Here is a 27,783-nt window from a genome sequence, read left to right on the forward strand (position 1 = left end):
CTGTTCAGATGATGAAAAACAATCAGCCTTCAAAAATGTTATTGAAGAAACATAGGAGCTAGGTTTTAAGATTTTTCATCCTAGCATATGTTCTGTCTCTGATGTGATAAAGTGAGTTCCTTTCTGGCCTTAATAATATGATGTAGCACTTGGGAGCAAAGATGATGCCCAAGAGTGATGTACTGGAAGCCAAGATAGAGAAGATTTCCATTGCCACTGTAACCTTCCCTTTGGTGCTGTGGTAGACTGGGAGGAAGGTGATCCAGACACTGCAGAACACTAGCATGCTGAAAGCTAGGACCTTGGCTTCATTGAACGTGTCAGGCAGGTTCCTGGACAAGAAAGCCGTAAGGTAGCTTCCTAAGGCCAGTGCTCCCAGGTATCCAAGGATGCAGTGGAAGGCAATAGCTGAGCCTTTGTTGCAAATGATGATGATGTGTTTCTGTTCTGAGTGAGCATCTTTATCAACAAAGGGAGGAGAGGTTGCCAGCCAAATTCCAGAAAGAACAACTTGAATGGTGGTGCTGATGGGGATAATGAAATTAGGGGCCCGTGATACAAGCATCCATCTCCTAACTTTTCCTGGAGCAGTGATTTTGAAGGCTATAACTACAGTGATAGTTTTGGCCAACACAGCAGAAAGGGCCACACTGAAGAGAAGTCCAAAAATGTTTTGCTGCAGGATACAGGTGGTTGTGCTAGGATGGCCAATGAAGAGGAAGGGACAGAGAAAACATAGTGTCAGAGTGATGAGCAGGATATAACTGAGAGTTCGGTTATTGGCTTTGACAATTGGAGTGTCTCTGTGCTTCAGAAATACCCCAAGAACAACAGTTGTGAGTGAGGAGAAACTCAGGGAGATGAAGGTGAGTAGCTTTCCCAAGGGGTCATCATAGGCCAGAAATGTCACAGTTTTCTGTAGGCAGTGACTCTTTTCTGTGTTTGCATAGTGAGTTTCCGGACACATCACACACTGATCCATACCTGCCAGAAACTCAGGTGATCATGAGTGCATACTCAGGTTTCTGCTTCTATCTGAAGCCACTTCTTAGCCTCAGCACACTGCAATGTTACTTGAACCATCTCACTTTGTTTCTGATACAAACATAAAGCACTTTCTAGATAATAATTCTAAACTCATTTTTTCTTCTACTTCATGCTAATACAAATTAACAGCCTGACCTCATCTTCCTCTGTTATTACCATGGTCTCCTTGCCTTTAGTGACATTTCTGTATCTGTTTTAGAAGTCACTGGAGAAGTGACATACGTTGCATGAACCTAATTTGTCTGTGACATTGCCTCTTTATTAATACATCGCTCCTCTTAAGAGGGCACGAGACTTTGGTGCAACAGAAAGAATGTCCTTTGAAATCCTAATCTTATAATCTTTTCCTATATGTATTCCACATGTGCCTTCACTCATAAAACACATGGTGGTCCCTAAATTTCCTCATTCTCTGAAGGAACCTGAGTGAATTAGTATTCTGAAATTCTTGGAGCCTTGAGATGCTTCACCAGTGACACAGTTGTCATAAGTGTACAATATTATCTATGTAATTCTAGATACAGAACTGCTCATATATTCTCATGTCTTTATGGAACAATGCTTGAACACTCTGTTCCTGATTTATTGTCAACTTACTGTTAGATTATGATGAATGCTTATGGATTGATTGGCCATATTTTCAATATTTTAATTGTAATATATTTAATTCTCTTTAAATCATCACATTACCACCCATATACTCTTTTTAATACATTCTGACCATGACTTTTTCCCTGCCCTAACTTCTCCTAGATCCTTTCCAACTCCATGTTCGCTGAGTTCTACAATTTTTCTTTCTCTCTCTCTTTAAAAAAAGAAACAAGCTACATCCCAACAATCAAACAAAACAACTAAAAATCACTCTCTCATACACATGCATGCACAAACTATAAAAAAACATGAAGGTGTGAACCTAACTATACCCAGATAACTTCTTATTCCCAGATGTCTAGACCCAGAGAAACTTTCAATCACCACAGATGAAAAAAACAAGAGATTTCATGACAAATCAAATTTAAACAATATTTGTTTACAAACTTAACCCTACAGAAAATACTAGAAGAAAAACTGCAATGCAAAGAGAGTAATGAAAAAGGTCAATAACACCAAGAGAATGGTCAGAAGAACAGGTACAGGCCACAGCAGTCACAGGGACAGAGACTCCCTGCTGCAAGAAAGGCCAAGCTAGTCACTAGAAGCCCAGCCCTCAACCTTATCTGACACTCCTTACTGGATCCAGAGGTCAAGCCTGCTGTCAGAAATTTAGGCCACAAAGACCAGAAGATCAAAGAAGGAACAAAAACCAAGGAACAAAACACCTATCCAACAAAGACGAACTCAGAAATCAGCACTCAGACCTATAATCACCCCAAACCCAGATGCCTTATTTCTAATGTAAAAACATAATCAACAGCAGCCAGGGAAATATGGCACCATCAGAGCTCAGCTATCCTGAAACATGACTGAAATATTGCAGTGCACCTGAAGCACAAAGAAATGACCTTAAAACAAACATTACAAAGATGACACTGGTACTTAAAGAAGAAATGAAAAACTCTCTGAAAGAAATTAAGGAAAGAGAAAGAACAAATGGAGGAAATAAACAAGTCCCTTAAAGAAACTGCAGAATTCAAGAAAAACAAACAAACAAACAAACAGCAACAACAACAACAACAACAAAAAAAAAAAACAGGTGAATGAGACTGTTCAAGGCCTGAAAATGGAAATAGAAGCAATGAAAACACAAACTGAGGGAATTCTGGAAACGAAAAATCTAGGTAAGGAAACAAGAACTTCAGATGTAATCATCACCAACAGAACACAAAAGATGGAAGAAAAACTCTCAGGGGTTGAAGATATGATGATAGAAGATTCATAGGTCAAGAAAAATGTTAAATCTAAAAATTCTTAATATAGAAAAATCCACGCTATCTTGGACATTATGAAAGGCAAACCTATGAATAATAGAAATAAAGAAGGAGAAGAATTCCAGATGAAAAATCCAGAAAATATATTTAACAAAACCATAGAAGACATTTTTCCTAACATAAAAAGGACAGACCTATAAATGTAGAAGAAATTTACAGACCAGCAAATAGATTGGACCAGAAAATGAAGTCCCCATGCCACATAATAATCAAAATTCTAAATGGATAGAACAAAGAAAGAAAATTAAAAACAGCAAGGGAAAAAGATCAAGTTACCTATAAAGAAAGAATTATATTAAGTATTAGGTATATTAGAATTATACCCAACTTCTCAACAGAGACTCTGAAAACCAGAATGGCCTGGACAGACAGATGTCTTACAGACTCTAAGAGATCACAGATGCCAAACTGGACTATTACACCCAGCAAAACGTTCAATCACTGTAGATATTTTAATCACACAGAAATATTTCATGACAAAGACCAATTTAAACATCTATCTACAAATTTAGCTCTATAGATGATACTAGAAGAAAAACTCCAACCCAAAGAGATTACCCATGAAAACACAAGAAATAAATTTCACACTAACAAGACTCAAAGAAGGGAAACACACACCACCACCACCACAACAACAACCACCACCACCACCAAAACAAGAGTAATTAGAACCATGGATCATTAATATTTATCAGTATCAATGGACTGAAGTTTTCAATAAAAAAGACACAGACTAATAGAATGTATATGAAAACAGGATTCATACTTCTACTGCATTCTAGAAACACACCCCAGCATCAAAGATAGACAATACCTTAGAGTAAAGGGTTGGAAAAAGATTTTCCAAGCAAAACAGGCTTTTTTTGGACCCAAAAAACAGGCTGGTGTAGCTATTCTAATTTAACAAGATAGACCTCAAACCAAATTTAATCAAAGAGATGGAGGACATTTTATACACATCTAAGGAAAAATTCACCAAGATGATGTTTCTATTCTGAACATCTATTGATCAAATTCAATGGTACCCACATTTGTAAAAGAAATACTACTAAAGCTTAAATCACACATCAAACCTCACCTACCTTAAAATACCCCACTCTCACCAATGTACACGTCATCCAGACAAAAACTAATCAGAGAAATACTAGAGCCAACAGACAAGAACATTTTACCCAATCATAAAAGATTGCACCTCCATCTCAGCATCTTATGGCACATTCTCAAAAAGTAACCACATAGTCACAAAGCAAGTCTTAACTGATACAGGAAAATTTAATTAACTCCCTGTATTCTATCAGACCCCCATGGATTAAAGCTGGACTTCCATAATAACAGATACAAGGAAAAGCCTATAAACTGTTGGTATAATGTTCTTGTGGAATGTGTACAATTTACCCTTGTTCATTCAAATGCTGATTTCTCTACCCACTATCTTGTTTCAATTCGGACATTGCATTGTGATGCTTAGAATGTCTCAAGTTTGTGTAAACATGTGACTATTTGTTCTCTGAATTGCCAATAAAAACAACCAGCCAATGCTGAGCTGAGAGACATAGGGTGGAACATCCTTGCCTGGGGGTGGGTGGGAGGAGAAAGACGGAATAGGAGAAGAGATCAAGGAGAAGAGGACTGGGAAACATCAAGAGAAATGAACCAGATCTAAGATACAACTAAAAAGTAACTATAATGTGGGATATCTGAATGGGAGGAAGCTATGTGGGCTTGGAGTAATTATTGCCCAGCATTGTGCTCTAGGTTAATTAAATAAATCCTAGTCTCTGTGTGGTGATTTGGGTATACATAGGAATAACCCATGTTTAACTAAAAGATAAATCAGCAATAAATATTAATATTATCAACACTCGTGGAATCTGATCAATTCCCTAACTGAACAGCTATATGGGGGCAAGGCAGAAATAAATTAAGAAATTAAAGAAGGAAAATGAATGCACAACTTAGCCAAGCTTATGGGACACAATGAAATTGTTGCTAAGAGTAACATTCTAAGAGTAAGTTCATGCTAAGAGTAAAAGTTCATAGCACTATGCCTTTATAATGAAAGTGGAGAGACCTCATACTAGCAACTTAACAGTACACCTGAAAGCTCTAGAACCAGAGGAAATAAGTACACCCAAGAGGAGGAAATAATCAAATGGCAGGAAATAATCAAACTCAGAACTGAGATCAGTAAAATAGGAACAAAGAAAACAATACAAAAATCAGTAAAAGTAAGAGTTGATTCTTTGAGAAAATCAACAAGACAGACAAACCCTTTTCCAAACTATTGGGCAGACAGAGAATATCTGGCAATGCCAAGCATCCTGAAGGCGCTGTTTGTCAAGGTTACAGTGCTTGGATGACCTAGAGTGATCATTCACTGTCCTTAGTGGAAATTTGATATACAACCTTTGTTTGTATTTATATTCCTTACTCTTAAAGGCCTTTACTGAAAGCTAGAGCTGGGATAATGTAACAAAAGCTGGTGTTAATAAACAGAAAACTAATGTCAGTTCCCTGGGTAAAACAGACATGCAGAAAACTGAATCTTCCATGGAACCTATTATTTAGACTCATACATTTAGGGCATTAATAAGTGATATTAGTAAGCATGAGACAGAAGATTTGAAGAAAACCATAAAAGAAGAAAAAATTTAAGGAAATTTTAGAAGCTGAAAAACTAGCTGAATCATTAGGTTTTCATGTTCAGCTTCAGAAACTAGTATGGACAGGAAATGATTTTGACTCTTTTCCTGCTCCTGGGACCCTTTTTTCCCTAATAGGTTGCTTTGGTCAGCCATGGTTGATATGAGGGTTTATTCCTAGTCTTAGTGCATCTTGTTATGATGCCCATGCTTGATTAATCTCACTTGGAGGCCTGCCATTTTCTAAAGGGAACCAGAAGAACAGTGAATTTGGGTGAGAAGGAATAGGGGTGGTGACTGGGAGGAGGGAATGGAGGGGAGACTGCATTGGGAATGAATTGTATAACATATAGATTATTATAAATCTAAAATAATAAAATTATGATATATTTACAAGAATATGGGCATCAGGGGATAAAATGTAAAGTTTTACTGAGATTGTCCCCCCCTTCTATCACCTATCTCTATGCCTTGCCCCCATTGGTGGAACTATTTGGAAATAATGGATTAGGAGGTATGCTCCTTTGGGAGTGGTGTGTTTCTGTGGAAGGGCTTTTAAGGATCTTGCTATTCACAGTGAGTCTTTTCTGTCTCCTACTTTTGTGTATCAATTTTCCCCATTGTCACACAGTCTTAGTTAATTTTCTATTGCTGTGAAGAAACATCATGACCAAGGTAACTTAAAAAAGAAAGAATATAACTTACAGGCTTATAATTCTAGATGGAGATATATGAGCAAGGGAGAGAGAGAGATACAGAGAGAGAGAGAGCAGAAAGAGACAGAGAGACAGAGATAGACAGAGACAGGTAGAGACAGAGAGACAGAGACAGGCAGAGACAGAGAGACAGACTATCACACATGGAATCTAACCACTAAGTATATTAAATGCTTTCTTTTATAAAATTCTTTGTCATGGTGCTTTGTCATAGCAAGAGAAAGGAAACTAAGACAAAATGGATGGTGAAATGAGGCATATTATTCAGGTGGTCTAGAGTGGTTTTCTATTGGCAGCCACCATCCACAATGGTTCAGGAACACAAAATGTCAAGAGTGTATTATTTCAGTGGGAAAAATGAACTGTAAACCCTGATTTTGTAACAGCTGGCAGGAAGAGGATTATCTCCACTGAAGTGAACTGATTGCAGTTCACTTACAGATGTTTTCCATTAGCTTAGATATTGCAGATGTGGACAGGTGGGGGATGTTTTCATTACTGATATTTACTTGTCTCATTGGAAATCTCATTCTCTGGGCAAGGAGTGCAGTCAAAGCAACAGGCAGCCTTGCCCTCCTGGTGGGATTTTCTGAATCCAGGATGACATCTTTCACTGCATAGAGACTGGGGAATCTGAGAATAAAATTAATAATAGCAAATGGTCAGGTTTTTATGAAAACTCCAGTAGAGTGTTTTTTGAATATAGAACCATTAATTTGTTTATGTTAATATCTCTAAATGAAGATAGTAGAATGTTTTTTTACTACTAGGATGAGTCATTCACAGGCCCATGTGGTAAACAGTAGGCCTTGATAACATGACTTCATTGGAAAATTGTTGAAAGATTATGAGGTGAGGCATAGAAGTAAGAACTTAGGTTCTTGGTCTCATGTCTTGGAGTTACTACAAACCCACTGCATCTTGACCCCTGGATACACAGGCAACTAAAATTTACCTCCATGGTAACATTTCATCTTGTTGATTTGATAGGTTTTAGAATCATTGTGGAAACCAATCAATGAGAATAATTGTGAAAGATTTTTTTTCTTTCTTAGATTAGGTTACTTGAGGTCAAAAGACCATCTCTAAAAGTGGGTGGCCATGATTTATTGGCCATGGCCATGGCCCCTGAATGAATGAAAAGCAGAAAAGGGCGATAATAGCAGCATTCAACAGTCTCTGCTCCCTGGTTGCCTTTACTACTTAAAGACATGGTTTCCTGCCATGGTAGAATATACTCTCAATCTCTGAGCCAAGAAAAGTTCCCCTATATTGTTTGTTAGGCAGCATTTTTGCAACACCAAAACAAACAACTAACACACCTAAACATTCCCATCTTGCTCTTCTGTTTTGGCAGAGGCCTAGAAGCAAAAGGCCAACAGACCATTGACTGGAGCCTTCCAAGATGGGATCAAAATAGACCTTCTGTCAGATGATTTTTAATAATAACAAAAATCATCCTGAAAAAGATACTGTATTATGATGTTAAATAAATGATAAGATTATAAAAGAAATAGTTCATCCAGCAAAACCAGATAGTAAGACAATTCTTCATACTGGTAGTCATTATGTGTCTATAAAAGGGTACTGTTTGAGCAATGAAGGGTCACAACATGCTGGTTGTAAATTTAAAATTTACATATTGAGGTATGATGCAACCCACCTCTGTCAATCCTGTGGCCCACTGTATCATGTGATTAGATAAGGACAATTTCTGGCCCTCTGGAGCATTTGGAAAAAATGTTCCCACTTTCACATTTAGCCCAAGACCTTTAGGGAAATTCCAAAAATTGAGAATGTCGTATTCTGCATGTGATTTCCTTTTCCAGTCCAGGACCACAGGGTCTCCAGCAGGATTGATGAGTTCTACGTTCTTTAGAAAATGGTGAAGCTAAAAAGAGATGAATATGCTTATGTTACATAACTTCCAGAGAAGTGCATCAGAGGCAGAATCAGGGAACTTCTTTGTTGATTCTAATCCATGATGTGAAAATCAACTTTAATATAGGTATTAATTGCAATAAACAAATGGTACCCAAAGATAATGGGAGCATCATTATGTTTCTAAAACATTCTAATGAGGTCATTAGAAAACTTAGAACCTGGGACACAGAGTTAACAAAATGTAACTAAAAATAAAAAAAAAAAAAAAAAAAAAAAGAAAACTTAGAACCAAGCATTCCAAAATCACAAAAGTACATGGAGAAAGTCTCACCTTCCTTCTTTGACAATATAATCATACCCAATTAAAATTTGAAAATATTTAGCATTTCACTCTATAAAATGGATGATTTTATGAGTGATCATTTACATAACATAAGCATTTAGAAGTGTTCAGGTTCATAGTGATAATTCTTTGTCTCTGTTTTTTCTGTTGTGTGAAATAACTGGGACAAATGTACTTTTCATAATGAAGATTTTACCCTGAAATATTGTATGACCATTTGTAGTGCATCTATATATTGACTTAAAACATTTTTTCTTACACATTTTCTCTTGCTCTTGCAGAATTTCGACGACAAAATAATCTAAACTGTGTATTTCCTAGGTTGAGTGTACTTATAAACCCTGAGAATGTCATGTTGCTGATATCACAATTCAATTGAAGTGACCTTACCTGCCAAGGGGAGAATGCCATCTCTTTTCCTTCTTGAGTTTGAAATTGTACTTGATTGAGAGTCATCTCATGCAGACTGTGGGCCACAGCATACACAGCATTGTACACATTGTAACTCTCCTCACTCATGGCCATGTCAAATATGTTCCCGGGCAAGAGTTCCAAGGAGGCATTAGGCAGACAGTTATCCATAAGTTTACAATCTTTCCTCAAAAATGAACAATTGAAGAATTTGTGCCACAATAGATGAAGATAAATGTCTTCTGGGTATTTGGAAGGATTGACTGTCTGGATAAAATCTGTAAAATGAATAATCTCCTTATTGTGGTGTGAAAAAATAAGGGCCCCATGCAATGAATCTAACATGAAATATTCATCAAATTTTGAATTGTCCCAGTGTGAGTTCAGGACCCAGACCTTCCATGTAAGTAACTTCTGCTTTATGTTTACTATTAAGCTTAACAGAGAATCAGAGTCCCCATAAATAACAATCACGTTTGTTGATGAATCCAGGATCTGAACTTTATTTTTCCAGGATTTGGTCAGAAATGAACCCCTGCTGACTAGGATCATCTCCACAAATGCTATGCAGACTCCGTTTTTATCCATTTGGCTTCTCAAATCTGACAGCGTCTGGGCACCTCTGTGATCATCTATGATGAACAGCCCCACCCAAATCCAGTGGAAATGAAGCATCAAAGATACAATGCCAACTGCCAGAGAAGTATCCTTAGGAGCCACCTGGTACAAAGAAGAAAACTGTCTCTGTTCACTCAGGATAGTATCAAAAGGTCCAAAAGTAAACTGTAGAGAAAAATAATAAAAAACAAGAACACAGTCATAAGAGTCAACTCAATTCTACAGAAATGCTTTGAAGCCTTTAGGACAATCCTGTTTTGAAGGACAAATCTGTCTTCCCATGGGTTTTCCAGAAAAGCACAGAAAATATTCAGAGGCTCAACAGTGTTCTGTGTCTACTCTACTTTTCCCATTCTCTCTATTTTTAGCTACAGAAATATAGATGTACCATCAACAGTCTGCATCATTTTTCTATGCATGAAGAGTGATTCAGTTTCCCTCTTTTCCCTCACAGCCACCTCAAATGTCATCAAGTAGAGCTGACATCATGTTCTATCTCCTTACCCCCTCTCACCTGTGGAAATTTGTAAAGATCCAGCAATGTCCCTATGTATTCAGATATTGCCCATGATGGTCCTGTAAGTATAGCAGCTGAGTTCCTCTCTGTTTTATATCTGTAGTTAGGAATGCCATGACTAAGCCCTGAAAGTGAGCAAAAAATACTGGCCAGAGTATTCTTTTGACCATATGGGACATTATGGACTTCAAATCCGAGGGATGTGTTGGGTAAAAGATAGGGGTTACTGTTGATCTCCTCAATGGCAAACATCATGGCCAAAATACATTGGTAGTTCTTCAACTTAAACCTGGACAGAAGGTAGAACAATATTTAAAAGAAAAGCTCATACCACATACTACATAATGTATGTGCAAGTTTAGTGCAATGACTTTTACAGTTTGAATGCTTCTGACTCCAATAACCCGTGTTTAAAATATATTCCTATTATTGTTGTTTTTTTTTTTTTTGGAATCAGAATAAAAGTATTATTTCTTTTTCATTAAAAATAGGGTTTTTTTTGTTTGTTTTCATGCAATCCATCCACCAACCTTTTTTAGGTCTTGCCCAAATCCCCTCCCACTGAAATTCACACTCTTTCTTAATCTCTTTTATTAAAAGACAAAAGGCATCTAAATATTAATAAATTGGGATAAAAACTAACAAGCTGTAAGAGAACAAGTAAACAAGCACACAAACAGACAGAAGAAAAAGGTTCAAAGAAAAAGAACAGAAACACAGAGACGCATAGAGATGCACTGGTACATAGACAAACGAAAACCCCAAACATAAGATGTACATAAAAAACATGTAAGGTCAAAAACTTTTACTTCCCTAAGGCAACTGAGTCTGCTTATTTTGTTTTCCACCTACTACTGAGCATGGGAGCTGGCCTTAAGAATAGTTTGTATATCCAAGGAGACTCCCTGGAGAGAACTAATTTCTTTATTTGCCACTGGGTTAGGAATGGCGGATTGTGATAGATTGGAGATGGCTCTCAATTAAAGATGGGGGCTTGTGTCCACTTCCCCACTCAGCACTGGTATACCATCTGTCTTAGATTGGTACAGGCCCTGTTCATGCTTCCACAGTCTCTGTTGAGTTCATTTGTGATCAGCCTTGCAATGTTTAGAAGGTCTTTGTGTTCTTCATCTTTTCTGGCTCTTAGAATTTTTTGCCTCCTCTTCTGCAGCATCCCTGAGCCCTGAATGAGTTTTATGGATACATCCCCCTTAGGACTGAGTGTGCTACTGCTGTAGGGAGGACTCACATCCTGAAGTCATAGTCTCTCATTGTCAGGGAGTTTACTGAGATGGCTAAACAGTCAAGACAGCAAGATTTAGGGATCCACCTTTCTACAGAACTCCCAAACTAGAACCAAAGTTCACCACTGTGCCCTGAAAGATACATGTGTACCAAAGATCAAACTTAGGTCTTCATACTGCAATGGCAAGCACTTTCCTTAGTGAATTTTCTCCAAAGCCCAGTTCACATTTTTGGTGAAAAGTGAGATAACATTTAATATTTTATCTTCCTAACTGTCTCACATTTATATTTCAGTTGTCCTATTCTATGTATTTCCTCCGAATATCACTGCCTTTCCATAATTCCACTTTTCTTAATATTTTAAATACCCTAGTGCTTAGATTTTGATGGTTTTAGATTGCTACTTTCCCTTGAGGAAAAGCCTAGATTATTAAATAACCTGAGCTTCTCTGGATCATTCCATACACACAGATGCCAGGCCTGTTTTGTTTTCTCATGAGCTTAAAATGTTATTCATCTCCTTTCCACAGATCCTACCAACATGGAGAAAATAACATTGCATTTTAATGAATCCCTAAAAGTATGTTAACATGGGAATGAACTTTGACACACAAATCAAAGAACTATTTGCAAAATACTACCCTAATGAAACTAACTTTTGTGAACATCATATTTTTCCTTCATGTGTGTGTAAATTTGGTTGTTAAAGAGTACAAGTTATTTTCTTTCCTACTGACTAATAGTAAATGAATGAATAACTAGATTGGAAGGTAACATGCCTGCAGTGCAAATGGGAAAACTGAGTTTACATCTGCAGATTGCAAAAACAAATGGGTATTACAGTGCACATGCATAAACCTTTTATTCTTTTGGTGAAATGGGGTTAGAGGCAGGAGATCTCCATCATCCCATGGGCTACAAAAGGACCCATTAAATATGGTGGGTGATGATGGCTCCCATCTGAAATAGTTTTTAATATAGCATCCATTCACACACAAGCATGCATGCATATACACACACAAACACATGTCACATCACATTACAGAGAAACACACATACCAGACAAACATATGCATAAAGATTAATTATTATAGCTATATCATCTGTTGTTCAGACAGCTTGAATGATCTGGCTGTTCTTGAATTAAGTCTTAGTGGCTTGATCAAGAAACATTTGGATTTTTTGTGGTTGAAAGACTGAAAGTTAAATACTAGGAGATCTGAAGACCTGTCCTTAACTCATGGACAGGCTTCATCACAGGTACATGGAAACTGATTTAATTCCTCTTGGAGCTATAACTGCCAGCTAAGATGCACTGGACTCCACTGCTCTGAACCTCGGGCATGTTAGACACCTTACTGTGATGTTTCCATGGACACACATAGGCTATAGACAAACACTTTCTGAAGTGAGGCTCTCTCTGTTGATGATTTATTTCCTGGTTTGGGCTGTACCAAATTGTGAGTATTCGCTGTGTTGTACCCAGTTGCTTTTTGCTTTATATTAATACTGCAACTTGAGTTGCAGGGCCTTGTATTGCTTTAGTAAAGGAGTTTTTTTTTTTTTTTAACCTGGCTCCTTAACCATGTCCCATGATCTTAAAGCTGCAGCATGACATTGTTTAAGTATGACATCAGAGCAGATTTTCTCTTGTAAAATCAGCATAATGTCCTTTACCAAGCAGCTGCTCTTTAACAATATTTATCTCCCTAAATCCTCTTTTTCATTTTCATGACTTTGTCCCTCCACCATGATAACCATTGCAATTGCTGACCAGTTTCTACAACAGCTGACACCAAACTCTTCCAATATTTGGGAATAAGTCTCTTTTGTATAGTTCAGGTATTTAATACTTGTCTAATGAATGGTGAATGCATCCCATACCTTAAAGAGACTCTTTTTTTTTTATCTATAGAATACAGTTTATTTAAAGTCCAAAACCCAAAACACTTCCTTTTTGAAAAACAAAATGCATTGTTTTTACTGCATCAATACCTGGGCTTCTCTTCAGGCTCAGTGTTCAGATATACCAGTTTACTACAGAGTAAGGTGTATACTTTAACAATTTGTTTTTAGAAAACATTTTACATAAAAAAGAAAGCATTTACTAACATGCCTTAGTCTTCACAAGAGTTCTTCAGCCAGGATTTGGTGATCACCACACTTCCCTAGAGACTATTCCAATATGCTAAGAGTGTAGCATTTTGCACCCTCTGCTTCCTGTTGCATCTTTTGATGGCTTCTGCTTGCATTACACCCATCAGGTACAAGTCTTTTAATGTCACCAAAATCTGGGCTTTTCTATGTGGGAGCAACCTGCTTCTGACCAAGAATCCATCATGATGAAGCCAAAATCTGGTCTAAGCAGGCTCTGAAATATAACTTTTTCAAATAACAAGCAAGGGATTTACTAGCGATCAGCACAATACTGTGTTTTTATGTCAGCTCCTGCTTGGAAGGCTGGTGCTCCTAGCATACCCACTGGCAGCGAAGGCTAAGCACAGAATACATCACATCTTACCTGAACCATCTACCAAAGTGGACCAGCCTTGGATGAGCATGGCGGGGTACAGCGTGGCTAACCAGGGGCAGGTTTTCATTTCCAAGAGTTTCTTTCTTCTTTCTCACTCTCTTTCTCTCTCTCTCTTTCTTTCTTTCCTTTCTCTCTCTCTTTCTTTCTCTTTCTCTCTCTCCTTCTCTCTTTCCCTTCCTTCCTTCCTTCCTTCCTTCCATCCTTCCTTCCTTCCTTCCTTTCTTCCTTCCTTCCTTCTCATCCTGAATCAAATGCAGTGTTATTAGTATATGCCACACTGGCTCAAGGCTCTGCATTTAGAGTCCAGCTCGAGCTAATTTGGTTTATTGTACATGCTTTATTAAATGGTACTCGTATTTACAGCATCGCAGAGCGTCCCTCCCAAAGTGCTCTCACACACATCCAGACTCACCCACACAGACATTCATACCACGGCCCCACGCACCCACGCCACTGACAAATGTGAGGGTCAGACTCCTAAAATTAGGCAGCTGTTGGGGAAGAGTTGTTGATTTTCAATGTTCTTGGAAAAGAAAAAGCCCAGGGGATGCATTTGGCCATCACAATGCTAGCTATTGTGTAGTAACACATGGCAGTTAACACTGAGTACTGCTCTTCCATTCTACACAGAATGACAACCTCAGTCTCAATGCTGCTCTTAGTGACTTCTGAATTCACAGAGGGGCTTTCCCTAAAAGTGATTCAAGTTTATGGAAGTGAAATAAGGCGCAATTAATATTTATTTGACCTAGCAGAAGGAAGGAAAAAAAAAACTGCTTTCAAATTATCTTAGCTGGGAACTGCTGACTTCAATCCACTGGAAATCCCTCGAACTTCCAAATCTTTCTCAGAAGGACGGATTTCCTCTTCCCTGACAAGCCCTGAAAGAAAAGTTTGGGAATCCATGTTTTCATGTTTCAGTAGCCTTAACTTCTTAAATGAGTGTGCAACCCCCTTCCTCTGCCCAAAGCTCTTCCCTTAACACAAATGAAGCAGCCTGCGAAACAGGATCCCTTGCTGCTTTCAGAGAGCAGCACACTTGAGTAGCAAATACCTATCTGGTTGTCTTGATACTTTCTTGTTTTGTTTTAAAAGAGGGACAGGGAGGGGAGGGGAACAGGAAGGCAGAGAGAGGGAAGAGGGAAGGAGGAGGGAAGAGGGAAGGAGGAGGGAAGAGAGGGAGGGAAGGGGTTAAAATCAACCTGGTGACTTTCTTGCTGTTAAGAAGGCTCTGTCTCCTCAGGATGATGCTGCAACAAATTCATCCGGCAGCACAAACAACGCCTGCCTCGTATTCAGGTCTTCAGAGGCACATTATCTTGTACTCTGGTGAAATGTTTCTCCCAGCAGGTGCATCACACCCAAAGACTGGACATTCTCTGGAAGGAGTAAGAGTTGCAGTTCTGAAGGCCCCTTGCTTTGGTTGTTCACAAAGTTCAGTCCTGTTTACTGTGATCCTTGGTGTCCTCCTCATCTGTGTACTCTGAGGGTTCTTCCCCTGGCTTTAGGAGTCTGCCTACCTAATCATATTATTTTTGTTTAAACTGCATTTCCCGTTCTCGAACACTCTCCATTTGCACTGCGTTCAAATCCGAGAGGTCGTCATACTCTAAGTGCATCCTTATCCAGGCAGAACGTTGCCAGCCCCCTGGAGGCGTCCCTGCCAGCAAAGATCCCATATGGCCCCGCGGGGCCGTAGAACTTGCTGCCTTCGGTCACGTCGAAGACTCTTCCATTGACCCGAGCAGGATGCGCGGCGTGCTGGCAGGATCCCCGTCGTCCTGGCGCAGATGCTCCAGGCTGAAGTCCCGCTTCTTCATGCGCGGCAGCGAGGCGGCCGGGCTCTCCTCGCCCGCCCGGCCCCGAGCCCAGATCCCGGAGCCCCCAGGGCATCCACAGTCGGTAGGCCCCAGCAGCACCAGCACCATGTTCAGCAGCATCTCCCAGCCCGTCAGCAGCGCCGCCACCCGTCTGCTCCCCTCCGCTGTCGCTCCCACGCTGCCCGGACTCCCATCACCACCACGCTCTGCTTGGCTCCCCAGGGTGCCTAGTCTCCATCACCCGCCTCCATTACTGCCAGCGCCTCCCTCCTCCCGGCCCCGACTCTTTTTTTAAAAATTCTTTATTAATTACACTTTATTCACTTTGTATCTCCCCTGTGGTTCCCTCGCTTCCCCTTTCTCAATCCCTCCCTTCCTACCCCCTCTGCACGCATGCCCCTCTCCAAGCCCACTGGTAGGGGAAGACTTCTTTTCCTTCCTTCTGATCCTAATCTATTAGGTCTCATCAGGAGTGGCTGCATTGTCTTCTTCTGTGGCCTGGTAAGGCTGCTCCCCCGTCAGGGGGAGGTAATTAAAGAGCAGGCCAATCAGTTCATGTCAGAGACAGTCTCTGTTCCTATTACAATGGAACCCACTTGGATATTGAACTGCCATGGGCTACATCTGTGCAGGGGTCCTAGGTTATCTCCATGCATGGTCCTTGATTGGAGTATCAGTCTCAGAAAAGACCCCTGTGCTCAGATTTTTTTGGTTCTGTTGCTCTCCTTGTGGAGTTCCTGTCCTCTCCAGATCTTACTGTTTCCCACTTCTTTCCCAAGATTCCCTGTACTCTGCCTGAAGGTTGCCCATAAATCTCAGCATCTGCTTCGATAGTCTGCAGGGCAGAGCTTAAAGAGACTCTACAAATGTTTTAAACCCAGCATGTTTATTGGATGTCACATCATCTCATCATAAGCTTCATCACCATCATTAGCAGGCATAAGCTGCACAAATACTGGGAAGGCTGATGTTCCCTGTATAGTCTTAGGCATCTCCTCTGGTGGTGCACTTGGCTCAACAGTAACCCAATTACCCTGTACAGCCTTCTGTTCCTCCCAGCCGCTTGCCTCATGGGGGTGCTCTGGGCACCTGGTAGCGAAAGTATGTGGAGCAGGGTAGGGTGGCAGCTTGTCTTCCAGCCTAGTGTGCTTTTATTGTGTGGGAAATTTCCTGTGTCAGACACCAAGCCTGAACTCTGGTGTTCTCTTCCCACTGGCTCCTTTTGCTTTCCAAGCACCTCAACCTCTATTCACAAACTCTCGAGGTGCATAGCCAACTCTGCAATCATTTTTAACACAAGAGAACTGAATGAATATTCTGAGTTTTCAGCTTTCCTCCCAATCTTTTTCAAAATGGTATATATGAAGACCACAAAACAAAACCAGAAACCCCTTCTGGGAGCAAGACAGGAGATCACCCAGCAGCAATAGCCACTATTTTGCCTACTTCCTTAAATAACATTGCCAACCCATCAAAACCTGATGATTTCTTCCCTACATTAGAAACAAAGTTACATGTTGTTTCTTAGCCATGGCTGGTCCCACATGTTGGCTTAGATTGTTTTCCAAACCTACTTTATTTAGGGTTCTTCAAAGCTTCTATTTCCATTCCACCCACAGACCAGAGATACAGGAGAAAGAAGGTTATTAGCTAAAGGGGGTTGTAAACCTTTTTACAAGTAGTTTTATTGGAATGAGTCCACTCTTCATTGTCCAGATACCAGCAGTCCAGTCCAAAGGCCAACACCAAGCAGCAACATGAATCAGTATGATTCAAAAGATCAGGACAAGTCAGCAAATGCCAGTTGAATTACACCGAAAAGTTCTCTGGAATGTTTCTCTCTGCAAAGTCAAATGTCAAAGCACAAAGATCAGCACAGCAATGTTGATCCAAAAAGCAATGTCTCACTGTCCATGAGCTTCTATATATCTCCTTTACTCAGAGTTTACCACAGATGTTTGCAGCTGGCCAAAATCACACCCCTCACATAAGATAGCTCACAGTGAAACATTATGTGCCCTCTCACAAGCCAGCCTCCAGCAAAATATCACATGCCCTCTTACAAGACAGCTTCTAGCAAAACATACTATGACTCAACCGAGTCTTCAAAGAGACCAGAAACTTACATTTCACAGTCCTACAGAAAATACTAGAAGGGAAAATTGAACCCAAGGGAGTGAACTACACTCAAGAAAACACAGGAAATTTCCACACCAGCAAAAATAAAAGAAGGGAAGCACAGACAAATGGATGCTCTAACACTACTAACATTAAATTAACAGGAATTAGCAATCACTGGTCATTAATATCTCTCAGCATCAATGGACTCAATTCTCCAATAAAAAGACATAGGGTAACAAAATGCATGAGAAAACAGGATCCATCATTCTGCTACATACATGAAACTCACCTTCACAACAAAGATATTACTGCAGGGTAAAGGGCTGAAAAAAAGTTTTCCAGCAGACAGACCCAAGAAAGAAGCTACATTAGCCGTTCTCATATCCAACAAAATAATTTTCTACCAATATTAATAAAAAGAGATATGGAAAGACACTTCATACTCATCAAAGAAAGAAACCCACCAAGATGACATTCTGAACATCTATGCCTCAAATCACCCATGTAAAAGAAACATTAATAAAGCTTAAATTTCACATCAAACCCCACACATTAATAGTGGGAGACTTCAACAACCCACTGTCACCAATGGGCAGGTCATTGAGACAGAAACTCGAGGTAGCCATAACGTTGGACCTGAGATGGTCACATGCGTGTAAGTCATGCTGGCTCGCTATTCTTGTTGTTTTCAGCAGACACCTCCTGTTTTGCTTGGTTAACTTTCCTGTTTTGCTCAGTTAAACCTCCTGTTTTGCCTAGTTAAGCCTCCTGTTTTGCTTGGATATGTTTACTTGGAAAGTACCTATATAAGTGGTTTACTCTGTAATAAAGATGGCAACTTGATCAGAGCACTGTCTTGGTGTCACTTCTTCGTGTTCTCTGTCTTTTTAAATTCCCAGCCCCTTGGGCAGGCGGTTACTATTGGTGGTCCCGGGCGACTACAGGTGGTGCCGAAACCCCCGGGATCGAACCTGACAATGAGGGACCTTCTGAGAAACGCTGTGACTTAGGATGTACATTAGACCAAAAGGAAATCATATCGGTGATCACCCATCAGTGAGAGGGCAAGGTAAGGGCCAGACAGTGCAATATGGGACAGAGCAATAGCAGGGGAGCGTTTATTGAAACGCTCAAACAATTACTCAAAACACGAGGAGTTGGGTTTGAAAGTTGAACTCTTTAAAATCAAGTAGATGTTAATTGTCCCTGGTTTCCTGAAAGTGGGACTTTGAATATAGTGGTTTGGGACCAAGTGGGTAAAAAACTACAGACCCCAGAATTGGCCTAAAGGGCCTACCATTACCCGCCTTCAGGGAAGTGGGCATTAGTTCTCAAATGCTTACTTAGAAAGATGAGGAGGAAAATTCAGGACCTGTTAAACCTTTCATCATTAAAGGATTGCCTGTTAATTTATGAGGTAAACAAACTTGCATATAAGGGACACACAGGGATTTTGAAAGTGCAGCATATCCTGGACTAGTCACTGCATAGATGACACTGATAAACATTTTGTGTTCAGATGCCAAAGTTAACTAATTACAAAGTTGATTTACTTTTTATTAAGTTCTATAGAGCTGCTGTTTTAATGTATTTGTTTTTTTTTTTTTTTTTTGTCCATCCAAAGAGTAAATGTAGAACAGGCTACTGACCCGCAGTTTAAATACATTGTTTCTTCTGAAATAAAACTGAGCAATAGCTTGTTAGCAGTGACCATCTTGCAGTAGTGACATCTATACAACTTTGAAGACTCCAGATTTGTAGGTCTCAGTGCTGGGGCCAAAGTGACTCTGTCCTACTTCATTGTGCTATGCATTTCCAGGCAGTTTTCCCATGCTTGGGTAAAATGTAGCAAGTTATAAACAATACCTTATGAAAAGGGTGAAATAAACACTTCTGCAGTGGGACTTGGAGTAATTTGAGGGACATTTTATATACTTTTAAAAATCAGAATTTGATTGGGATGTCAGATTTCTAGCAACTTGTATCTTTACTTTTCCAGATAATCTGGAAGTTAGCATTTGATAAATGATTTTTAAGCAAATATAAAAATTTTGTTAATTATAATTTATTAATGTGTTGTTACTGTAATTGAAAATGTTGTGGATACTTTTAAACTCAGTCTTTGTAGAAAGAACTGTAATAAGCAAAATTATGTGAAGAGATTGTTGTCCCACAGACTAGACATATAAGCAAATAGTTAACAAAATCTCAGTTGCACTTTGCCTTCAGCACATAATGTGGAGCATTGTACCTGTTCAAGAGCAGAACCGCACTCAGGCTTTATGGAAGTCACCTTAGCTTTTGCAGCCTGAGACATGTGTTCCAGAGACCAGGGACCAAAGTTTATGTGTCTTCTTCAGTCTTCCTATTTGAGATTAAGATACTGCAGCTGGACCAGGATGGAAGGGAGCTCGGTGATTGTCCTTGACCTGAGATGGTCACGTGCATGCCAGTCATGCTGGCTCGCTATTCTTGTTGTTTTCAGCAGACACCTCCTGTTTTGCTTAGTTAAGCCTCCTGTTTTGCCTAGTTAAGCCTCCTCTTTTGCTTGATTAAATTTCCTGTTTTACTTGGATATGTTTACTTGGAAAGTACCTATATAAGTGGTTTACTCTGTAATAAAGGTGGCGCCTTGATCAGAGCACTGTCTTGGTGTCACTTCCTCGTGTTCTCTGTCTCTTTTAATTCCCAGCCCCTTGTGCAGGCGGTTACTATTGGTGGTTGCCAGTGACTACAGAAACTAAACAGAGAAATAATGAAACCAATTGATGTTATGAGTCAAATTAACCCAATGGATATCTATAGAACATTTCACCCAAATATATAAGAATATACCTTCTTCTCAGCACCTCATGGAACCTTCTTCAAAGTTGACCATATAGCTGGTCTCCAAGCAAACCTCAACAGTGACAAGAAACTTGAAATAGTTATTGTATCTTCTCAGACCACCATTGATTAAAGCTGGATTTCAAAAACAACAGAAACAGTAGAAAGCCTACAAACTCACAGAAACCGAACACCTTTCCACTCAATGATCACTGGGTCAGGGAAGCAATAGAGAAAGAAATTAAAGATTTTCTAGAATTCAATGAAAATGAGGGCACATTATACCCAAATCTATGGGACACAACAAAAGCAGTGCTAAGTGAAAAACATAAAGAAAAAAAAAAGAAAAAGAAATTGGAAGGATTTCATACTAGCAATTTAAAAACATACCTGATATCTTAGAACAAGAAGAAAACACACCCAAGAGAAGTAGATGGCAAGAAATAAACAAACTCATGGCTGAAATTAAGAAATTAGAAACAAAGAGAACAATAAAGTATCAAGGAAGCCAAGACCTAATTCTTTGAGAAAATCAACAAGATAGAGAAGCTCTTAGCCAAACTAACTAAAAGGCAGAGAGACGATATCCAAATTAACAAAATCAGAAATGAAAATGGGGGACATAACAACAGAGACTGAGAAAATCCAAAGAATCAGTACTTCACAAACTTGGAAAATATAAACAAAATGTATGATTTTCTTGATAGATATCACTTCCTAACATTAAATCAAGACCAGATAAACAATTTAAATAGACCCATAACTAGTTAGGAAACAGAAGCAGTCATTGAAAGTCTCCTAACCAAAAGAGAATGGGACCAGATGGTTTTAACACATAATTCTATCAGACTTTTTTTTTTCAAAGTATTCCACAGACTAGAAACAGAACAAACTCATTACCTAACTCATTCTATGAGGTCATAGTCACCCTAATGTGTAAACCACAGAAAGACTCAACAAAGAGGGAGAACTTCAGACCAATTTCCCTTATGGAAATTGATGCAAAAATACTCAATAAAATACTTGAAAACTAAATCCAAGACCACAAAAAGTTATCATTCACCATAATCAAGTAGGTTTCATCCCGTGGATACAGGGATGCTTCAACATGTGAAAATCCATCAACATAATACACCATATAAACAAACTGAAAGAAAAAAAAGCCACATTACCCTTTCATTGGGTGCTGACAAAGCTTTGACAAAAACACAACACTTCTTCATGTTGATAGTTTTGGAGAGATCAGGGATACAGGGCGCATACCTAAACACAATAAAGGCAATATACATGTCATAGTGGAGAGAAACTTAAAGTAATTCCACTACAATCAGGGACAAGACAAGTCTGTCCATATCTATTCAACACAGTATTTGAAGTTCCAGCTAGAACAATAAGACAATTAAAGGTGATCAAGTAGATACAAATTAGAAAGGAAGAAATCAAAACATTGTTCTTCACAAATGATATGATGATAAGTGACCTCAAATTCTACCAGAGAATTCCTACAGCTGATAAACACCTTTAGCAAAGTGGCTGGATACAAAATTTTCTAAAAAAAAAAAAAAAAAGAAATCAGTAGTCTTCCTTTATATAAATGATAAACAGGCTGAAAAAATTAGGGCAATGACACCTTTCACAATAGATGCAATTAATATAAAATATTTTGTTGTAACTCTAACAAATCAAGTGAATGTACTGTATGACAAGAACTTTAAGTAGTTGTAGAAAGAAATTGAAGAAGATATCAGAAGATGAAAAAAATCTCCAATGCTCAAGGAACAGTAGGATTAACATAGTAAAAATGGCCATCTTAGCAAAAGCAATCTATAGATTCAATGCTATTCCCATCAAAATTCCAAGACAATTCTTTACAGATCTGGAAAGAGCAATTCTCAATTTTATTTATAAAAAAAAAAAAACCCTCAAGATAGCTAAAACAATTGTGTTCAATAAAAGAACTGGAACTATCACCATCCCTGATCTCAAACAGTACTACAAAATAATAGTGATAAAAACTGCATGGTATTGGCATAAAAACACATAAGTAGATCAATGGAATCAAACTGAAATTGAAGACCCAGAAATAAACCCATACTCCAACAGACACTTGATTTTTGACAAAGAAGCCAAAGCCAATTTTTTTCCAAATGGAAAAAAAAAAAGCATCTTCAACAAATGGTGACGGTCTAACTGGACGTCTACATGTAGAAAAATGGAAATAGATCCATATCTATCACTCCACAGAAAACTTAAGTCCAGATGGATCAAAGACTTTAACATAATACTAGTACACTAAACCCAACAGAAGAGAAAGTACCCTTGAATGCTTTGGCACAGGAGTTAACTTTTTGAGCAGAACACTGATTGTTAGCACCAGCACTAACACTAACAATTAATAAATGAGACTTCATGAAATTGGAAAGCTTCTGTAAGGGAATAGACTCTGTCAATAGGACAAAACAGCAGCTTCCAGAACGGGAAGATTTTCATCAACTCTTCATTTGTTAGAGGGCTAATATCCAAAATATATAAAGAACTCAATCAGCTACACTTCATCAAACAAAATAATCCAATTAAAACACAGGGTACAGAGCTAAGTAGAGAATGATCAAAAGTGGAAAGTCAAGTTGCCAGGAAATGCTTAAAGAAATGTTCAACATACTTTCCTGTACTTGCAGATGAGAGTCCAACATAGCTGTCCTCTGAGTGGCTCCTCCTAGTAGCTGATTAAGCAGATGCAGAGACCCACAACCAAACATTGGGCAGAGTGCAGAAGTCTTGTGGAAGAGTGGGAGGGGAGAAGGGTAGAAGGACCCAGATGGGACAAGGGTTCCACAAGAATACCACAAAGCCAACTAGCCAGGGCACATGGGGGCTGGTGAAGACTGAAGCACCAACCAAGGACCATGCATGGACTGGACCTGGGCCCCCTACACAGATGTAGCCAGTGGGCAGCTAGGCCCTCAAATAGGTTCCCTAGTAAGGGGAATGGGGGGCGCTAACTCTGACATGAACAGTGTTGCCTGTTTTTCAATCATTTTCCCCTGGCAAGGCTTCCTCACCAGACCACAGGGGAAGAGGATGTGCTCAGTCCAGATGCTACTTGATATGCTGGGGTGGTTGGGTAAGGGGAGTTCTCCCCTTCTCTGAAAAGTAGGGGAGGATGTATAGGGGAAACAGGGAGGGAGGACTGAGAGAGAGGAGGGAGGGTGCTATGGCAATGATATAAAATGAATAAAAAAGGAGAAATGTTTAACATCCTTAGCTATCAGGACAATGAAAATCAAAACTACTTTGAGATTCCACCTTACACCTGTCAGGATGATTAAGATCAAATTACACAATTGACTGCTCATATTGATGAGTATCCTCCTAAAAAGAGAAAAAGAACCTTGAAATCTGACTGTTCATATTCTTCCAATACATGAATCATTTTAAGTTATTAATATACACATACACACAGGACTGGTAAAATGCAACTTAGGCATGCTAAGGCAGCTATATTTTTAAGTTAGTGTGAAGGAAAAGCACTCCCATACACAGTGAGAAAAACTGTCTGCCTTTATTGCTTTTCAAGGAAATTAAGCACCATGCATAACAGATACTGTGGTGTGCATTCGGGTACTCCTGTGAATTAATCCACTTTAATCAGATGGTAGACACACTTTGTATATCTATCAAATATTCACTTACCATCTTCATAATTTTTACAAGAAAGTAAAATTCAGTTAGAAAATTAGACCACACAAAATCAGTGTCATAGAAAATGATGCTTACTGCACAACTGTGATCTTTTGTAGTTAAGGTAATTAAGATAAATATACTTTTACAGCTACAATTAGAACATGAGGCAATTTACTTGAATAAAGACAGAACAATTTCTCTTTCAAATTACATATAAAGTCTCTCACATGTCTGTGAAAAATTTAATGAAAAGTATGAAAGCAGTTGTGAGCCTTGAAGAGTATATGCTTGCATGTGCCCTACTCTCTATGAAAGGACAATTTGAAAATGTATTGTCTTAGTCAAACATGCTAATTGCTTATAGGTTTTATTTATTTATTGAAAGGGTTTGATTTATTTATTTAATAATTTTTATTTTTAATATTAATCACAGGTTATTTACTTTGTATCCCAGCTGTAGTCCCCTTTCTCATTCCCTCCCAATTCCACTCTCCCTCCCTTATCTCCTCCCTGCCGCTCTCTAAATCTTCTGATAGGGGAGGTTCTCCTCCCCTTCCATCTGACCCTAGCCTATCAGGTCTCATCAGGACTGGCTGCAATGTCCTCCTCTGGGGTCTAGCAATGCTGTTCCTCCCTCGCAGGAGTTGAGGGGGAGGTCAAAGAGCCTGCCACTGACTTCATGTCAGAGACAGTCCCTGTTTCCCTAAATAAGGAAACCCCCTTGGATGCTGAGCTGCCATGGGCTACATCTGTGCAGGGGTTCTAGGTTATATCCATGCATGGTCCTTGGTTGAAGAGTAAGTTTCAGAAAAGACCTTGTGCCCAGATATATTTGGTCCTTGTGGCGCTCCCTTCCTGTCCAGGTCTTACTAACTCCCTCTTCTTCCATATGATTTCCCTGCCCTCTGCCCAAGGTTTGGTTATGAGTCTCAGCATCTGCTTTGATACATTTGCTTATTGCTTTTATAATGGAGGCTTATTTTAGCTTTATTTCTAACTTCATAAGATGTTAAATCACACCTACACAGCACTCTATTCTCCTACATATTAGACAGGCCAGCTTCAGAGAGCTCATGTAATTACAAGTGTGATCTTTGCAGGCATGGCATGGCTGCTATGCAAGCTGAATAAGGACTGAGGCTGATGCACAGTGGTTCCTGAGCTGTTGAGAGTGTAAAGCAGAGAAGAGGAGAAAAGGGACACCATCACTGTGAAGCAGAACAGTCTTCTTCTCAGCATGCAGGCTGCAAACGGCTGGTAGACCATATAGCTTTGTAATACTACTTGAAGTAAGCAATGATCCCTGGGGCCAGTAGACTCTCCACAGAATGTCTTGTCTAGATATCAGTTTTTAAATTTACTATGCTTTCTTTGTGTATCTATTTCAGAATAAACTTATAATAATATCTTTAATGTCAAATGACATTTAAACTTGAACATTTTGCCCTACCACTGCTGAATTGGTTACTTTCTCCACAGCCACATTGCAGCAGATACAGTGATCCACACTGACAGTGATCCATTCTCAGTCCTCTGTTTCTTTCTTTCTTTTTTCCTTTACATTTTTATTAAATTAAACCAATAGAAAGCTGTTTGCTGGATTTTACTGTATTAATTAATTAATTAATTAATTAACTAATTAATTAATTTATCTGTTGCAAATGGAATACTATTTTTAACTGGCAAAAATGTATTTGAAGGATGAAATACATAAGAAAATAAGTGATGATTAAAATGAACATGTATTTGTCATAAACTCAGTGGTGATTCATGAAAAAAAATGATGTGTTTTCACATTAGACGTGGGGATATTTTATACATCAGAAGGACAATCAGCCAAAATACATGAATTGCTCACTTGCCAGTCACTGTGTAACAGAAACAAAGTGTTTTCTTTCTCCCATCTCTAAAGAAGTCCCTTTCCTAAAGGCTGACCATATATTCCGGACCTTACAAAGTAAGAGAAGAAACTAAAAGGTGCCCATCCTCTGTTTCTTTTATGTGATTTTCCACACATTGTCTCCAGCCTAATTCCTGAATACATACTGCTGTGTTCCCTTTTTAGTTCAGACTTTCGAGTAAGCTGCTCTTCTCATTTTTAGGTACTTCTTGTATGGTTACCTACAACTACGGGCATGTGTGTCTGGGATAAAATACATCTGACTGCCTTTAAACACTGACATGCATGATTGCTTCTCTTTAGCAGGACCTGAGAAGCTCAAGCTGACTTTTCTGACAATATGTTTTAATCTTACATCATTGAGAATGCCTGGAAACATCTTTCAGAGGTCCTATAGCAATCAATGTAGGCCCAGAAACACATTTATAACAATGAACCAAAAGATAAGCATGGTAAGTTATCTGAGAATTCAAATATTAAAAGTCAGATAAAACAATCTGAGATGGATGAAAGTATTTCTAAAGCAGAGAGTAGATCATAATTTCTAACTCTGACATTCCTGTTCCCAAATCATCATCAGAAAACATAGACTTTATTTGTCACTCCAGCCTCACACAAGGAAACTGCAGGTCGGTAACCTCAGTGGCATCATCCCTTTTTACAGGAGCACAGCTAGACTTCTAGAATTCCCTCAAGTACTCTATCAACTTTCTAATGTTGAAAACACCCAAACCTTGAGCAGTTACAGGCATGGTAGGGAATATGAGGGGAGAGGGGGAGCAGATTTCCAGTGTCTACTGTGGAAAAGAAAACAAAGCCCTAAATTCTTCTTGTTCTTTGAAAGTACCAGATGAGTTACTAAGAAAACAAAACTACAGAAAGATCTAGCAATAGAGGAGAGAAAATGTCTTAAGGGGGTAAAGAGTTTGAATAAGGACTTTTAGATCTGTACTTCTGCAAGGGCATATAAATGTCAAATTTTGAATAGGAATAAATGGATAAAGGACTTACTCGACCATAACATCTTGGGTAAATGTAATCATCCTCCAATCAGTTGTTTTGTCGAGTGGGTAGACAGCAAAAGCAGGGAAAAATCCAGCAATCACTACATTTCCTTTACCATATAAACTGTAATTTATTCTGACTAAGCACTCATTGCTGCTGTAGGAGCACATAAAAATTGGAACCTGAAAAAAAAAAGGGATAAACATCCAAGAGAATAGCATAGTAACAAAGTATCTGCCCATCCGTGAGCATGATAAAGCGAACTGTACAGCACCCAGCACATTTATGCATGGCTCATGTGTGTGCATGTTTGTTTTTAAGTTTATTGGTGACTAAAGTTTTCCTTTGAATCATTCCCAGTTCTTTCTGACAAGACTCTTTACTCCCCTGTGACATTCTCCAACTCTTTCTTCCCACAGGCTTTGAATCTGAGGCCCCGTTTTAGTCATAACGAAAAATATTAAAAAATATTTTTAGGATTTTCTCCAGCAACAGGCAGTATGATTTCATCCAAGACTACGGATATACAGTCCCAAGACACCA

General features: G+C 39.0%; 1 protein-coding gene and 1 pseudogene across 1 annotated transcript; both read right to left on the reverse strand.

Moving 5' to 3' along the window:
- Positions 1-58: 58 nt before the first annotated feature.
- On the reverse strand, positions 59-27,461 carry LOC129667876 (vomeronasal type-2 receptor 116-like). The gene is made up of 6 exons (XM_055595594.1): positions 27,247-27,461; positions 10,104-10,395; positions 8,951-9,754; positions 7,997-8,224; positions 6,843-6,966; positions 59-984 (listed from the first exon to the last, which is right to left on the reverse strand). The coding sequence occupies exons 1-6, from the start codon at positions 27,459-27,461 to the stop codon at positions 59-61; spliced, it is 2,589 nt and encodes an 862-aa protein (XP_055451569.1).
- LOC129667886 (membrane-associated progesterone receptor component 2-like) lies at positions 15,246-21,874 on the reverse strand (annotated as a pseudogene).
- Positions 27,462-27,783: the final 322 nt, after the last annotated feature.

Source organism: Psammomys obesus, unplaced genomic scaffold (assembly GCF_907164565.1).
Source record: "Psammomys obesus unplaced genomic scaffold, mPsaObe1.curated_primary_1811, whole genome shotgun sequence".
In the NCBI taxonomy this organism is placed as follows: Eukaryota; Metazoa; Chordata; class Mammalia; order Rodentia; family Muridae; genus Psammomys; species Psammomys obesus.